Source organism: Morone saxatilis, unplaced genomic scaffold (assembly GCF_004916995.1).
Source record: "Morone saxatilis isolate NCDOM2014 unplaced genomic scaffold, NCSU_SB_2.0 Contig17, whole genome shotgun sequence".
Taxonomy (NCBI): domain Eukaryota; kingdom Metazoa; phylum Chordata; class Actinopteri; family Moronidae; genus Morone; species Morone saxatilis.
In genome coordinates, this window is record NW_023339729.1 from 23,399,118 (window position 1) to 23,414,954 (window position 15,837).

At 40.1% G+C, this 15,837-nt stretch overlaps 1 protein-coding gene across 1 annotated transcript in view; it reads left to right on the top strand.

Annotated features, from left to right (window-relative positions):
* The window catches only part of myo15ab (myosin XVAb), a 43,942-nt gene that overhangs the window by 22,431 nt on the left and 5,674 nt on the right, over positions 1-15,837 (top strand). Inside the window, 34 exon segments of the mRNA XM_035660100.1 lie at positions 196-326; positions 527-622; positions 1,146-1,274; positions 1,376-1,482; positions 1,623-1,801; positions 2,452-2,524; positions 2,657-2,848; positions 3,567-3,640; positions 3,726-3,799; positions 5,436-5,544; positions 5,769-5,837; positions 5,937-6,001; positions 6,087-6,488; positions 7,581-7,662; positions 7,800-7,895; positions 8,048-8,108; positions 8,441-8,534; positions 8,636-8,753; positions 9,721-9,836; positions 9,949-10,008; positions 10,262-10,337; positions 10,449-10,564; positions 10,653-10,771; positions 11,608-11,749; positions 12,008-12,119; positions 12,231-12,305; positions 13,507-13,712; positions 13,814-13,932; positions 14,042-14,111; positions 14,238-14,310; positions 14,856-14,929; positions 15,035-15,117; positions 15,235-15,365; positions 15,465-15,559. Coding sequence (XP_035515993.1) covers positions 196-326; positions 527-622; positions 1,146-1,274; positions 1,376-1,482; positions 1,623-1,801; positions 2,452-2,524; positions 2,657-2,848; positions 3,567-3,640; positions 3,726-3,799; positions 5,436-5,544; positions 5,769-5,837; positions 5,937-6,001; positions 6,087-6,488; positions 7,581-7,662; positions 7,800-7,895; positions 8,048-8,108; positions 8,441-8,534; positions 8,636-8,753; positions 9,721-9,836; positions 9,949-10,008; positions 10,262-10,337; positions 10,449-10,564; positions 10,653-10,771; positions 11,608-11,749; positions 12,008-12,119; positions 12,231-12,305; positions 13,507-13,712; positions 13,814-13,932; positions 14,042-14,111; positions 14,238-14,310; positions 14,856-14,929; positions 15,035-15,117; positions 15,235-15,365; positions 15,465-15,559 — 3,818 coding nt within the window.

The following is a 15,837-nucleotide window of genomic DNA, read 5'->3' on the forward strand; positions in this document are numbered from 1 at the left end:
ACACACACATATATATATACAGCACACTGGTCTGCAGTCAGTGTGTGCTATAAATAAACTTCCATCAACAATGTGATGGATGTCTTCCACCTTGTTTGCAGGTGGGTTCAACAATATTTGCTGTCATATTTCTGTGATGACACATGGCTTTTGTATGTGTGTGTGTGTATGTGTGTGTGTTGTGTGTGTGTGCAGGTGGTGAAGAGTTGCATTCTGACTGCTTGGCAGTGGTCCAGGCTCCAAAGGTTCAGGTTGACCCCCAGCTGACCCTACCCCTGGATATCAACAACTACCTCATGACACACTACATCCGGGCCATATTTAGGGTAAACACACAGAAATCACAGCGTCCATATTGGAAACTGTGTGAACACATGAATAAAACATGCGTTATCCTTGGTGAACTTCACTGGACCCAGGACAGTGTTGTTGTAGTGCTCCAAATACATAAACAGTCACTGTGTGTAATCAATTGTAAGCACTGATGTATGTGTGTGTGTGTGTGTGTGTATGTGATGTGTTGTAGGAGCCGTTGTTTGGGATGCTGACTGCCCCGCTGGAGAATTCTCTGATTCGAATGGATGAGGAGCTAAAACAAGGAGCCGTGAACGTTTTCATTCTGGTACATGTTGCATTTAAATGCTGCTGGGAAACTGCAGCATCCAGGGCCTCCAAAGTCAGCTCCTTGGCAGTGATATTGTCAAGAAATTAAACCCAGACAAAGAAACATGTCCTGTAATTTAAGATGATTTTCTTACTTGAATTAATTTTAAAAAAGGGTTATTACAAACATTTAATAAAAGCATGTGTATGAGTCTTTTTTTTTTTACCTTTTGAACTTGATTTCACCACCATGCTTTTTGTGTTAAAACCTCTTAGAAACTGACATAGTACAATGATATAAACATAGTAATAAGATATAAATTGTGTACACATGTACAGTGCTTACTGTATATGCAAACACATAAAAAGTCAGTGATTCAGTCTATTCTCACCATAAGATATACTTATACTGTATACTGCAAGCAACCCTAAGCAGACATTTGAAAAGCTAAGACTTGAGGACCTCTAGGAAGCTTTACAACTTTATAGGTGTAATTTGACCTGTAAGGTTACAGTGTTGTAAATGTCTTTGCTTTTGATAGATACTAAGATTTATGGGTGATCCTAACTTGAATGGGGCTCAGGAGAATCTGTTTGGGAACTACATCATCCAGAGAGGACTTGCCAATCCCAGCCTCCGAGATGAGATCTTGGCTCAGGTAGCCAATCAGGTGAGCTTGTTTTTCTGGAATAGAAATGAGAGCCCAAATAAGACTGAATCTTTTCCTTTTAAGGCACTTTATCTCTTTCATTTTCTCCTCCCTTCCATTAGGTGTGGAGGAATCCTAACATTTTGAATTCAGAGCGTGGTTGGCTCCTCCTCTGCTCCTGTCTTTCTGCCTTTCTGCCCTCTCAAAGGCTGGCCAAGTACTTGCTGAAGTAAGAAACACATCACTGACAATATCTCTGTTTTTAATTAAACAGTATATTTATTACCTTATTTTCTCTGCATGTCTCTGATTTGTAATCATGATATCAGTTGCTGTTTTGCACATTGCTCTTTGTGCTTGTTGTTATAGGTTTGTGTCTGACTATGGGCCAGAGGGCTACGACTGTGTGTGCCAGCACCGCCTGCTTCAGGCTCTGCAGCGATTGAATGTCGGGCCAGAGTACGTCCGGACGTACCCACCCTGTCTACTAGAGTGGACCGCCAATCGCAAGAGAGCTAACACTGTTCTGCACATACACTGCTTCGATGGTGAGAACACACATCACACACAGTGAATTTCTTTGTCTCAAGAAATTCACTGTTTTTCTTTGAATACATTTGTGTTATGGTTGGTTTAAATCAACACTGCACAATATGTAAATATGCAGATAACATAAACACAGAACACCAGTTTATGTCCATGTCAAAGTAATGTGTATTGGAAATTTGAAGCCTAATTATATTGACTCTCTTTGACCCAACCTCTCCCTTCTGTTTTTTTTTTTGTGTGTTTTTTTTTTTTTACCTGAGCCAGTCTATGCGTGCACTGTTCAGCACGAAAGAGTTATCTGTCTCTCTCTCATTTCCTCCTCTCATCCAACTAATCTGTCCTGTGGCCTTTTGGCAAGTCTATTGAGGATTAGAACACCTGATACTTGCTCTGGTTCACTGGCTGTGTTTGTGTCTGTTTGTTGGTGCCGGTGTCTGCGTAAATCTTCACAGACAAACAGGAGAAATTGCTAGTAATTTTGTTTTACTGATACAGCTGAGGGATTATTTCATAACGTGATTAAAATGGCTCAGAATGTATTATAAAGTGAAAAAACACACCGAATCATTTCAAAATTGAGGTTTTTGTTGAGTGATAACTGTATGTCAGAAGTTATTTTCACATCTGCGGCTTGTCTTCTGCCCGTCAGGTGTGTCCTTCCTGTGTCCTCTACACTCCTGGATGACAGGAGAAGAAATGGCCAAAGAAATCTTACAACACAGGTATCATCTTACTGTAAAACATAAGCACTAAACATATGGTTTGGGTCACAAGGAAGGAAGGAAGGAAGGAAGGAAGGAATAAACATGCACACGTTTGTGAGTTTACTGATGTGTGTGTGTGTGTGCGTGTAGGGCTGTGGTGGAGGGTCGTCGAGGCTGGTCGGTGCTACTGAAGGAGCCGGCTCAGTGGGTGGAGCTGGAGGGCTCCGACTACGTTCTGGATCTGATGTCGGACCTGGAGCTTCCTGCCGACTTCCCCAAACACAGCAGCTACTTCATCATCTCTGCACAGGAACCAACCAGAGTGCGGCCCAATGCCAGCATGTAAGACACACACGCACACACAGACACACACACACACACACACACCAACCATTAGAAAGTTGAGTTTGTCACTGTCTCGGTTCAAGTGGTGGAAAGTAGCTTAGCACATACATATTAATATGCTTGAGTACAGTAACGTTTTGAGGTACAGTTCAAAGGGAAATATTGTTTGTTTTTTTTCTTTTAATTCTACTTAATTTATATAACGGCTTGTAAGTTAGTTACTTTTCAAATCAAGATTTCACACAAAAAAACATAAGCTTATAAAATACAATATAAACCTTGTAGATGGTTTCATTTAAATAACTGCTTGAGGCCCAAAGGGATAAAGTTGTCACATTTTTCACAAATTCCCAAGAAATGAATCCAAATTTGTGTAGAACTTTACATTTTTTGTCTTTCTTCTCACATTAAGCATCTCACAAGCCCACAGATTTATGTTGTGAGTCTTTTGGAGGGGACCTGACCCCTATATTCAACCACTGGACTAAACTACTCAACTGTATAAAACTAACCCCACCTCAACCAGCTAAAACATTTAAATGCGACTTACTGCATTGATGTATTAATTAACAATCTAATCATTTAATATATATGATATATTTATCAGTCCCAGGGGCCAGTTTCTTATACTTTCTATACTTCTTATACTGACAATACTACGTACTTATGAAGAGGCTGTAGTTATCTGAACTGTTTTTTTCTCATTGTTTTATAGAAGCCTGTTGAGTGGTGGGTTTGACATGAATAATGACGTCTTATCTCCAGCCATACCTGGCTCTGATGGACAAGGTACGCATTTAAGCAAAGATATGAACGCTCACGCACATAAACATTGATTACAGTAGACCATAAAGTGCTCTCTCTCCTCTCACAGACTTTGAGCCTCAGAGAGGGATGGATTGTTATCTCGACAGCCTGTTTGACCCCGTACTGTCTGACGGGACTGGAGTAAGTTACATAACCTGAGAGTCCTCTTTCAACCATTTACTGTCGGCTACTGTAAAGCTCTATTTTTTTAGTTTTGAGAGGTACCATGAAGTTGCATCATAATGAGTTTATTTGTTTAAAGGTGGACAGCCTGTCGTTTTAATGAGTACGCTGCCTTGTCAAATTGTTTTTATATGCATTTTGATTTTTATTGATTTTTTGGGGGGCACGACGGAGGAAGGGAACAAGAAAATTAGTACATAAATTCACAAGAAGGAGAAAGATGCATGTACTATATGTGTTAACTAAAAACATGCAACACTAAAAATTGTCTTTCATTCACCAAATAACAGTGACAGTTACATAAAAAATGTGTCTCAGAGATCTCAGAGACCTTTTTCAGGTTAATCTCTCGGCCTGGAAATCAGTGTTTTTGCTCCTTTAGTGCCCACAAGTACAGGTCCAAGATTATAGAAAATAAGAAAGATTTGTTCTTCATAGAAAGCTTTACGCGGGATAATACTTGTTATAGTTTGAGCCATTACTTCAGATAAAGGGCTTTATCTGTAATCCAGGGACTCAATGTACATTTTCAAGGCACAGCGCAATAGAATATGCAGTAAAACTGTGCCTGATCACATACTATATGTTTCTTTTTTCACTGCTCTCTGCTTATTGCTGCTCAACTCATTTATGATGCATTATCTCTGTCACATTACTTCACCACTGTTATAAATTACAGTTGTAATAATATCTGATGATGGTTGACTGGGTTAAATCCGCACGTATTTAGCCAGGGCAATGGTGCAGTGAATGCTGGCCATGTTGGATCTATCAGTCTCCAGCTGGGACGGCGATGTGGTGAATGTTAGCCGTGCTATCGGATGTGGCTGACAGGAATTAGCATGTATCAGATGTGTTCTACAGACCTCTCCCGCCCAGCAACCTATTACGTTACGCAGTTACCGTAACTGTCACAGCCACTAGATCGCCACGGTGATTTCCCACCCAGGCAACGCGGGGATCTGCTTACGAGGAACTGACACTCTGGCAAATGAAGGGCTTATTATTTAATGAGACATGGCCTACAAACACACACACACACTCCTGTGGATTTATGGGTAAGTGGTTGATTTCTGATGGAACAGCTGCATACATAAGAGGGGGATTCCTCTGATCTGAATCAAAAAGTGCTCTAATTACACAAATATTATCATCATATGTTAATGATCACACTCAAAAAATTAAAAGAATACTCTACCAAAAATCTATTTTTAGTATCACCTCACCTGTTGGCTTCAAGTGTGAACCTATTGGGATGTCACCCATTGGTTTGTGGAGTACCATTTTGAAGCCTGAAGTATGGCATTGACTGTTGCCACGTTGGGTTTTTTCTACCATATTGTGACATATGTAAAAAAAATCACCCAATCAAAAATCAAAAATCACTTAATATGGCTGAAATATGTGCTGAGTAAGTACTTTAGTTGAGAAGTATGTAATAGCATCACTGTTACACATATCTTTGGCACTTCTGTTTGGCAGTTTTTTGTTAATTATCAGCCATCATTCGCCAAATATACTGATATATGATATTTAATACTCAAACGCATTCATGTTGTAATCTGATGTTCAGTTCTTTATGTCTTTTTCACAGGAAATAGAATCAGCTGCAGGACTATCCAGCAGGATGAAGGGAGCTGGGGGAGTTGGTGGGGGGTGGAAACAGGAAGGGCCGTCGACCGGCCCCCCACCTCCACCTGGGGGTCAGTCAAAAATCAATCCCTCACTCATTAAGTATTAAGTGTTTAATTAACACTTGGTGGCACTAACATAAAATAGCTGACTGGATTATAGTTAACTATATAGTTAATATGTCATTTGGACGGAGCCACTCACACACTGTAAAAACCTTAATAGCTCCATTTATCATTAGCACGTGCAATAAAACAAATACTTAAAATCTGAAATGTAATGTGTTTGTCCTCAGCTGTGAGAGTCCTTCCTGTGGGAGGTGTGATGTCCCCTCCTGTTGCTGCGGTGGCACCTGTAACACCTGGTTTGTATCAAGTGTGAAGAGAAATATGAGAAAACTACTAAAAAAATATTTTTTATCCCTCCATCCTGTTTACTGTGTTTCTCCTCCTCTTCCCTCCAGATGCCCAGCATGCTGTTATGGCCCAGCAGCAGCAGGCTATCATGAACCAGCAGGCCATCATCATGGTAAGCCCTCCGTCTGGGTCTGCGTCTGTTTATTTGTTCCTGCGCTCTTGTTTTGGAATTAATACGCCATCTTCTTGTTTCTCAGGCCCAGCAGATGACCATGCAGGCCATGGCCATGGTTGGCAGCCCAGTGACAAGCCCCCCTACCTCCCCGATCACGAGCCCTCCCATGAGCCCTCTGCTTCACCACCCTCCCAGCCCGTATGCCCCCGCTAGCCCCTATGCTGCCATACCCCCGAGTCCATATGCCAACATCCCACCCAGCCCCTACGCTAACTTTATTCCAACTCCATACGCTGCAGAAAACATCCCACCCAGCCCCTATCCTCCTACTGCACGACAGGAACAAACCCCCTCACAGTCTCAAGCTCAGCCTCCTGCTGAGCCCCAAGCTCAGCCTCAGGCCCACCGCCCCAACCCTCAGTCGGGCTCCACCAAAACGAACAAACCTGAGCCAGGACAGCCTAAAGCCAACGCTGCTGCACAGGTCAGTAACTCTGAGACATGTGAGGTAACAGTACGCTGTGACATATTAAATAATGATTCAGTACTTTTTAATTAATGAAAAATGTTCTAGTTGTTGTAAAATCTAACAACAACTAGTAACACTTTCCCAGAAATAAAAATGCACAAAATGAGTCAGGATGATGAGCAAAAGCTGGTTGAGCAAAGAACTGGAATATCTTTAGAAGTGCACCAACAGAAGATCCAAGAGACATAAAACAACAACATAAAATAATCAAGTCATTCAGGGGAAAGCAAACGTATGCATAACCTTTATTTAATCAGGTAGTCTCATTAAGATCACAAAACAACAGAAAACACATACAGCAAACAGACATCACTAAATAGATAGGTTAAAAAGTTTAAAATCAGCCAGTGGGATGAGAAATATATCACCTAAAAATCTCCAGACTGAAATAAAAATGTGATATTGATATAGCTCTTCCAACTGCTGCTGAGTCTGGAGCAACCTTACTTCTGTTCTGATATCCTTTTGCTGATTATTAGTAAATAAAATATTTTTGATATTGTTTCCTTGTGAAGTTTAGTCAGTGTCTGCAGTAATAAATGTGATAATATAATTGTTTTATTCAGGAAAAAACAATATTATATACATATAAATATTCATTTTATTGTCATATGATGTGATGTTTTGCTGCACAGTCCAGATTTTTTGAGATGGTGACACAGGTCGATTTTACTTAAAGCATTTTTTGTTTAAACATATTAATGGTTCCAGTTTTTTATTCGGGTGTAGTTCAGTGCAACATGAAATTAAATTGTCCTCTGAACTTCAAAAAAACATTCAAAACCCCACAACAATTACTGCACAATCGATGTTGACAAAATAGAAGGGAAATAGCAATAATCATGCCGAATTGCAGGTTTTTTTCTTCACATTTCAACTAACTTTAACAAAAGAAATCTGCTGCATGTATACAGCAAAGTACAATGTTCTTTTTCTTCTCTTTTCTTTCTGTTGACTTTGTCGTGACTCCAACCAAATCTCAAGAGACAAAATGTTTGCAAAGCCTTGAGTGCAAAACTCTCTGTCCTTTCTGTGTGGATTTTTCAGGTGCAGTCAGGTAAGGACAGCGTCTCTCGGAGGAAGGCTCCAGGCGTCCCCGTAAACAAAGACACACCAGTCAGGAAATTTGGTAAGAGAGGGAGAAAAAGAAAACATCAGAGCGTTTGCAAGCAATGAGCGAGAGAGAAAGTCAATTAAAACTCTTACTTCAAGCATAACTCCTTATTGGCCGTGGTTTTTTTATTTTGTTGTGTGTGTTTGTTACAGCTCCCGTGGTGACGTCTCCTCCGCCCCCTGCTCCAGAGGTGGTGAAGTACTCGCCTCAGTCCAAAGATCACGTCGTCCCCAGCCAAGATATTCAAGGTTTCTGAATTTAAAAGCTGATTCATTAAACATTATACAAGTTATTTATTTCTTGACCGAGACACAGTGGTTGGTATTTGAATTAGAAACAATGGAAAATATAATGTGTAATCTATGTACTTACTTACATGGTTTATATTATTTTTTTAAAGAAATCATCAAAAGGTACAACTCCCCACCTCCACCACCGGACCAGATGCCATCTGGCAAAAGGTGAGGGCACACACAGACACACACACACACACACACACACACACACAGACTGTTAATGGTTGGTTAAACTGATGTATCTTTGCTTGTAAATAAGCACAGCAGTTGATGATATCTTCAGAATTAACTGTGCATACTGTAAAACCCAGGCTACAACTAACCACCCACAGACAGTGACTGGGACTCTATTGCTCGCGGCGAGCACACAACACCAGAATGATTGTATTTACACGCAATATAGCACAAACACACAGATTATACAGTGCACTACATTTGTAGTGGAGAAATCCTGCAAACTGTAATGTTTGATGTTGACACTGTGTGGATGTATTTAGGAGGCCAGAGGGGAAGTTTAAGAAGAAGCAAACTCCTCGTGATGAAGCTTTACAGATCCTCAAACCCCAGATGGACAACCCTCCTGCTCCACAGGTACACACATACATACACACACATACACAGTCATAGAGTGCATACAGTGATATGGACATGCACATCAGACATTAATAGAAAAAGTTTTTGTGTCCTTCCAGCCCAAACATCCTGTCCCCCCCTCACCATCTGCACCTGCAATGAAAGAGGCAGGATTTAAACCCACCAAGGGCGCAAAGACGAGACCACCTGATCGTCCTCTTCCCATACCTCCTCCAGGTACTCACACTCACTCCATGTATATACTCATCCACATATTACAGTACATATGTTGTTTGCATGTCCTACCTCATGAGACATCTTCAAAGCCCTTTTTGAAAGTTTTAAAACTGCATTGTCTAAAGTTTTATCATCTGTTCATTAAACTGCAGTTCCCCTAGTGGTCACAGTTCCACCAGGTACCTTTAAGAACAATGTATGAGCATATAACTGCTTATCTTTACCATAAACATCTTAAAAATGTTGCAAACAAAATGCAGCTAGCACCCGCTAGTTGAGGATTGCCAAACTTTTACTAAGAGCCAACACTGTTCAGGTTTTTATTTTAACCAAAAAACTCACTGAAATCACCAGTTGCAAAATATATCCTGTTTACCAACACTTAACATGTTCCAGACAAGGTCAGGAGTACAGAAGGGCAGTTAAACAGGGACACAATGACTCTCACAGCAGGTACGTGGCAGTGGACCACATGACCCTACTCACACGCAGACTGTGAAAACACATCTGTCTTGTCGTTTTGTGGTCTCTTGACCCGCAAACATTTGTGTAAACAAGATTACAACAATATTAGAACAATAAAAAGGTCTGGAGTAACAGTGGAGCAAAGCTGTGAAAGGCAGTCAAACTGTCCTCGAGGGAGGCAGCAATCACTTTTTGCATCATTCATTGCACGCTTTCCCAACATCAAGACATATCACACATGACAGATGTAAAAGACGAAACAGACAGAGGGAGATTCAACGCTATTTGAAGTTTCAGTTAGCTTTGCACAGAAACAGCTGGTAAATATGAAACCAAGAGAGTACTTTTTACTTTTAGCCCTTAGCCTTCATTTTTACTTGAGTAAAGAGGTCAAATCAGTACTTCTACTTTAACCAGAGTCTTTGTTTACACCAGTATCTGTACTTTTACTTGAGTAACGAATGTGTGTTCTTTTCTCCATCTCTGAACCTTTTTGGTGCAGTTTCTCGTGAGCTTCCTGTAGAGACAGAGGCCATCCAGACACAGCTTCATCAGAGCACCAACGAAGAGCACTACACCTACACCAATGTTCCCTGGAGACTGTACCTCAGGAAGGAGGTGTGTTTGTGTACATACACAAATACAAAAAAACACAAAAAAACAAATCATGATCCACTATCAAAATGTTTGTGTTCAATTCTATTGTGAGTGTTTTTCTCTTCTTCTACAGGTCTTTTATCCCAAAGACAGCTTCAACAATCCTCTGGTGCTGGACCTCATTTTCAAACAGGTAACTTAAGAGACAGTTGAATTAATGCAGAATGAAATGATGGACATATATGCCATCAACAGATAAATGTATTTGTGTTTAATATCCTTGAAGTTTCAAATAAATGCAGTTCATTTTTTACCTCTCACCAATTGTGCTCCATATATTTTACCTGAAAACAGAAAAATCACAGAAACATCTAAATTAATTATATCTAACATTACCTCTCCTCTTTCCTTCTCTCCTTTCTTCTCTCCTCTGTTCTCTCCTGCAGATAGTGAATGACACTCTGTCAGAGGCGTGTGTTCGCATCACCCGGGATGAAAGGCAGAAAATGAAAGCTCTTTTCGGTAGTCTGTCTGTTCTTCCAGCAGACATTTTTTTTTAAATACCTTATGCTCTAATGCAAACACATTTCTTTGACATTCATGAGTTCCTGTGTCTGTTTGTGTGAATGACAGCTAAACACGGGGTTGAACAGAATATGGATCCAGTGGAGGAGCACGTGAAGAAAACAATTGTCACGGCAGCCAGAGAAACCTGGGAAATATACTTCTCCCGTCTGTTCCCTGCGTCGGTGAGGGTGGTAAATCCTCAGAGGATAATAATTACTGTGTGTGTTATTTTCATTTTGATTGACTCTGTGTGTGTGTGTGTGTGTGCAGGGAAGTGTAGGAACAGGTGTACAGGTGTTGTCAGTGTCCCACAGCGGTATTAAGCTGTTGAAGACCGTAAAAAGCAGTGCCGCCGCTCCAGACTACTTCCGAGTCCTACGACCCTACACGTATGTGTTGTTTGTTCTGTCTTTGTTTTCTTATTAGCGTTTATTTCCTCTTCGTTGGAGAATTTATCTAGTTTTACCTGACTTTACTCAGGAGTAGATTGATTTATGTGGGTAGCCTTCCCAATACAATTTTCTTTATTTTTATTATCAGTGAAATCCCTTACAGTTTTACATAGTAAAACAGAGATAAATAAATGAGACAGTAAACTAAGATACAATAGAAAATAATACTAATTAAAGAAAACAGATACTAAACAATATGATTTATAACAAATAAAATAACTAAACATCCAAATATACAGTATATGGGGGTTAGAGGGTTCAATAATGGATTTTTAAGTTAATTTTAGAGTTGTGCATTTGTGTATTGCAATATCTTGTTACTCTACATCAGCCAACATACACACTGATATGTTTTCTACGAGAAGATAACATAAGCCAATTTATCAGTCAAGGAGAAGTGGTTGTTTAGGCCTGTGGATCTAAACACATTATGCATACATACATACATATTACGTACATCCTCACCAGTGAAAAAACAAAATCACCATTCCTACAGGATGAATATAGACAAATACTGCTTTGTTTACATGTTTACAAATTATAAGTATAAAAGGAAAGCAATGGACTGTCATTAATTATAGGAAGCAGTGATTTTACAGTTTATCATTAAAAGTTTAGTATATTTAGTTTAAGTTTATTTAATCATTATTTATGTTTGGTAGCTGTAGTAGTTTCTACTATTTCTGTAGCTATGTTTTTATATAATAGTTGGGAGCTTATACTGTAAATATCTCTAACTTTGCCGTATCACATTACCTTTTGAACTTTTTCAGCTATGCAGACATCCTGTTTGTAACCATCCCCTCTGAGAACATGCTGGAGTTCAATCTGACCAATGAGAAACTGATCCTGTTCTCAGCCAAGGCACCACAGGTCAAACATCTTATAGACACCTTCATCAATGAGATCAAAAAGGTACAGACACACACACACACTCACACACACATACTAAACTGCAGTTGGAATAAGGACCACTCGTACAACAATTATTGATCAGTCAGTCAGTAGCTGATGTGATGACTTTGTGAGTTTTATGGGAACTGTGGAAAGATCAGCGACTGAAGCAGCAGATGTGTCAAGTTGCGGGTGAACTTGAGTCTAAATACTGTTAATGCAAATGACATTAAAGTAACATCTAACAGTGCCTATATGTGTGTGTTTTTTTCATTGCAGGACTCAGACTATGTGATTGCAGAGCGAAACTTTGTGACAGACGACCGCTCGATGCTCAGTTTTCACAAAGGTGACATCATCAGGCTGCAGGTTATGGACGGGCTGGAGAAGGGTGAGACGCTGTGGTTCATGTAGTAGAAATCCTGTCATCTTAAGAGGGAATCTGTGATCCAAGCATGTGTGTGTGTGTGTTTGTGTGTTCTACACTGTGTGTCTCCTCCAGGTTACATCTACGGCTGTGTTGTGAGGAAGAAGGTGGTGTATTTGGAGGACCTAAAAAGAGACACTCCAGACTTTGGTGAGTGTTCATTAAATCCCTTAATTTTATTCTAAAATTAACTCAGAGATAAACTTCCCCTTTGTTGTTTGTTGTAACTAGATGTTAGCGTCATGGCCATTGTCTAAAAATATTACTATATATTTACTAGCCTGGGCTGTGTCTGTGTACCCTGGAGGTGTAATGGTGTTTTAAACCAAGGAGAAATAGGTGCAGTGATGGTGACAGTGCCCACAGCATTCTCTAAATACAATATTGTATCAGAAAATTGTTTTTCAGATGGAAGATGGCAATGCAATTTGAAAAATATTGATTTGTGTCATTTCTTGAGGACACAAAAGATAAAATACAAATGAGAAGATATGTCATTCCATCGCTTAACAGTTACTGGAGAGGACAAAGTCAATGTGTGCCTCCTCACACATTTTTGTAATTTACTGTGCTGTATTTATTTTTTATTTTAACTCAGACATTTGGACTTCAAAACTACCTATGAATTAACATCACATTGCAAAAAACTTTAATAATATCATATGTAAATGTAATATGCATATTTACAGAGCAACACTAGCATTAATTTTGAGTCAAGTCCAATATTTGCTATCATTTTACCTCTGTTTTGGTCTCCACCAACTCCTTAAGGCAATATCTGCTATATCTTCACCAGCTAGATGCAAACTTTATCTGTCTGCTATTATCTGTTGCTGAGCAGGTAGCGTTCAGTGAGTTAATAAGACTTTTTTCAATTNNTAAAACCAAAATAGTGAGCTAAAATACACTAAAGGTCAGGGGGACTGCAGAGTCAGGTCCTAATCCTCTGTGAGATAATCACTTCACACGACTCCTTTTGCATTACAAGCATGTAGTGGTTGTGGCTAAGGTTGGGGTACCCTGCAGGGATTTAATGTAAGTCAATACGATGTCCTCACAAGTGACCGAAATACCCATGTGTATAGTATCTATATTTAGACCAAAGGCTGCATTATGTGCCAGGTTATCAGTGGAGTCGCAAGGGAGAGTTAAGTCTTGTAAATGAGAGAGAAAAGGATGCAGATAAGGATCTGACTTGTTGAAATGAAAAGCTGACCTGCTGTAAGAGGAAAGGCAGATAGTGATCGGGACCTTGGCGACGGTTGTATAAGGGCACAAACCGCCCAGGCGTGTGTGCGTTTGTATGATTGGACATTGTAATCACTCTGGTCTGTGTGTGTGTGTGTGTCAGGCTGGAAGTTCGGTGCTGTGTTCAGCCGCTCCGGTGCGTTCCCAGCTGAGTGTGTCCATCCCATCGCTCCTCCTGACTTCCTGTCCCTGCCGCTGGACCGCAAGGCAGAGCCTCGAGGAGGAGCGGGACAGTTTGCTGTGTCATCAGCCATCGCTGTCGCCGTGGCGTCCACCATGGCTGCACATGAGATAGATCAAACAATTGAGGTACACACACACACACACAAACAAGCTTACATAAGGTAAGCTTTTTTCTGTCTGTCAAAGTAATCTTACATTGTTTTTTACTGTCAATCTTTGATTTTCAGAGGGTTTCCCTTGACGAGTTTGGTGATGGAGATCTGGATGAGAGGGCCCTGCAGGACAGTAAATATGACATGTTGGAGTTTGCAAAGAAGTACTTCAGACAGGAAACAAAAGGGAAAGGGTGAGAAAAAATTTTTTGTGTATGCACACAGAAAAACACTAATCTCACTCATTTTTATAGTTTGCTATTTACTTAAGTAAATGATCTGAATACTGATTTTTGTTTTCAGAGATTCCCTGAAGAGCAAAAGCAAGAACAGAGACTCCAGAGATCCCATTGAAATGATCAGGTTCTCCAAGGTGCCTTTTTTTCTACCTATAACCTAAAGCATATTAGCAGTCTATCCTTTCATAGCTCTATGTGGTTTCTGTATCTATTGAATTGTATATAATAGACTTTTCTTGTATGTTTTTTTTCCTCCGCAGAATCCTCTGACTGAGTCTCTGATTGAGTTTACGGATCCAGCCATGAACAGAGTGGCAGCTGACCTCTTCCTGTGTAAGTAGTTCTCACCTTCTCTCATCTCTCCTCTAATTACATCATCTTATTGCATCTGGGCTCCGATTCATCCACTGTTAAAATGAGACGTTGTCGTATCAGATTTTAAAGGTTCAGTGTGGAACATTTAGGAGGACCTATTGACAGAACAATATAATCCTATAATCTAGATATGTTATCATTCGTGTATCAATCACGCTGAATGATTTTTTTACCTAAGATTTTTATCCACAGAGCGCCTGAGGGTCGACTTCCCATGGAGTCGCGCCATGTTGAACTGCCATGTTTCTACAGTAGCCCCAGAAACAGACAAATCAAACACTGGCTGTAGTTTCTCCTACACACTTCGTAGCCCGGTCGTCAAATACAAACGCGAGTGGTGTTCAGTTAGTTGCAATGTGCAACTTCATCGCAAGATGCCGCTAAATCCTACACACTGGTCCTTTAAGATTTCTCTACAAAATCTGATATTCAAGACTTACATGTAAATATGGTTGACCTGTCTGTGTGTGTGTGTTTGTGTCCTGGTTGTGTAATTTATGCAGCGGTAATGCGTTTCATGGGTGACGCTCCATCAAGAGGGTCCACGGAGCAGGAAGTTGTCAGCACTTTCCTCAAAGTAAATACATGTAGTTTTTTTTCTTACTACCAAAGAATCTACTATTTTCTCTTTGATAGTTTACTAATCTGTGTATGTTTGTTTGTGTTTGTGTCTTCCTCTCAGCTCATAGGAGAGTTCACCTTGATGAGGGATGAGGCTTACTGCCAACTCCTCAAACAGCTTACTGCTAACACCAGCTCCAAACCGTAAGTCTACTTTAACACATTAACAACATACACACCACAAACCAACACACACTAAACTCTTCTTTCTTCCCCGAGCCTGTAATCCTGAGTGTGTGTTTGCACTCTTATGTTGTACAGTGATAGCTGCCAGCGAGGCTGGAGGATGCTGTACATCCTGACTGCTTTCCGTCGCTGCTCGGAGGTCCTCAAGCCCTTTCTGCTGAAATACCTGCAGCAGGCCTCTCGCAGCGCTGGGGCACAGTATCAGGGTAAAAAAAAACACACACACATACACTATCACCAAGTCTTAATCTGCTGTATACATCACCAAAACCACCAGCATGTAATGTTTTCTTCAAACGTGATAGGCATTGCTAAAGCATGTGAGCAGAACCTGAAGAAGACGTTCCAATATGGTGGCCGCCTCGTTCCACCGAACAGCATGGAGCTGAAGGCTATGATGGTGAGTGCCACATTGCATTTATCCACAATGATAAATATACTCCATTACACACACAAGAGTTCTGCATTGATTCAAGTAAAAAAAAAAACAGTATTAGCAGCAAAATGTGCTTAATAGTAAACAAACTCATTATGCAGAATGTTATATTATTACTATTATTGATATAAGCAGCAAATTAATGTGGTAGCTGAATGAATTAAAGCTACATTTTTGAAGGATTAACTGATGATATTCTTTTTGTATTCTTATTGTCAACATGAAAAGACCAAAACCAACAA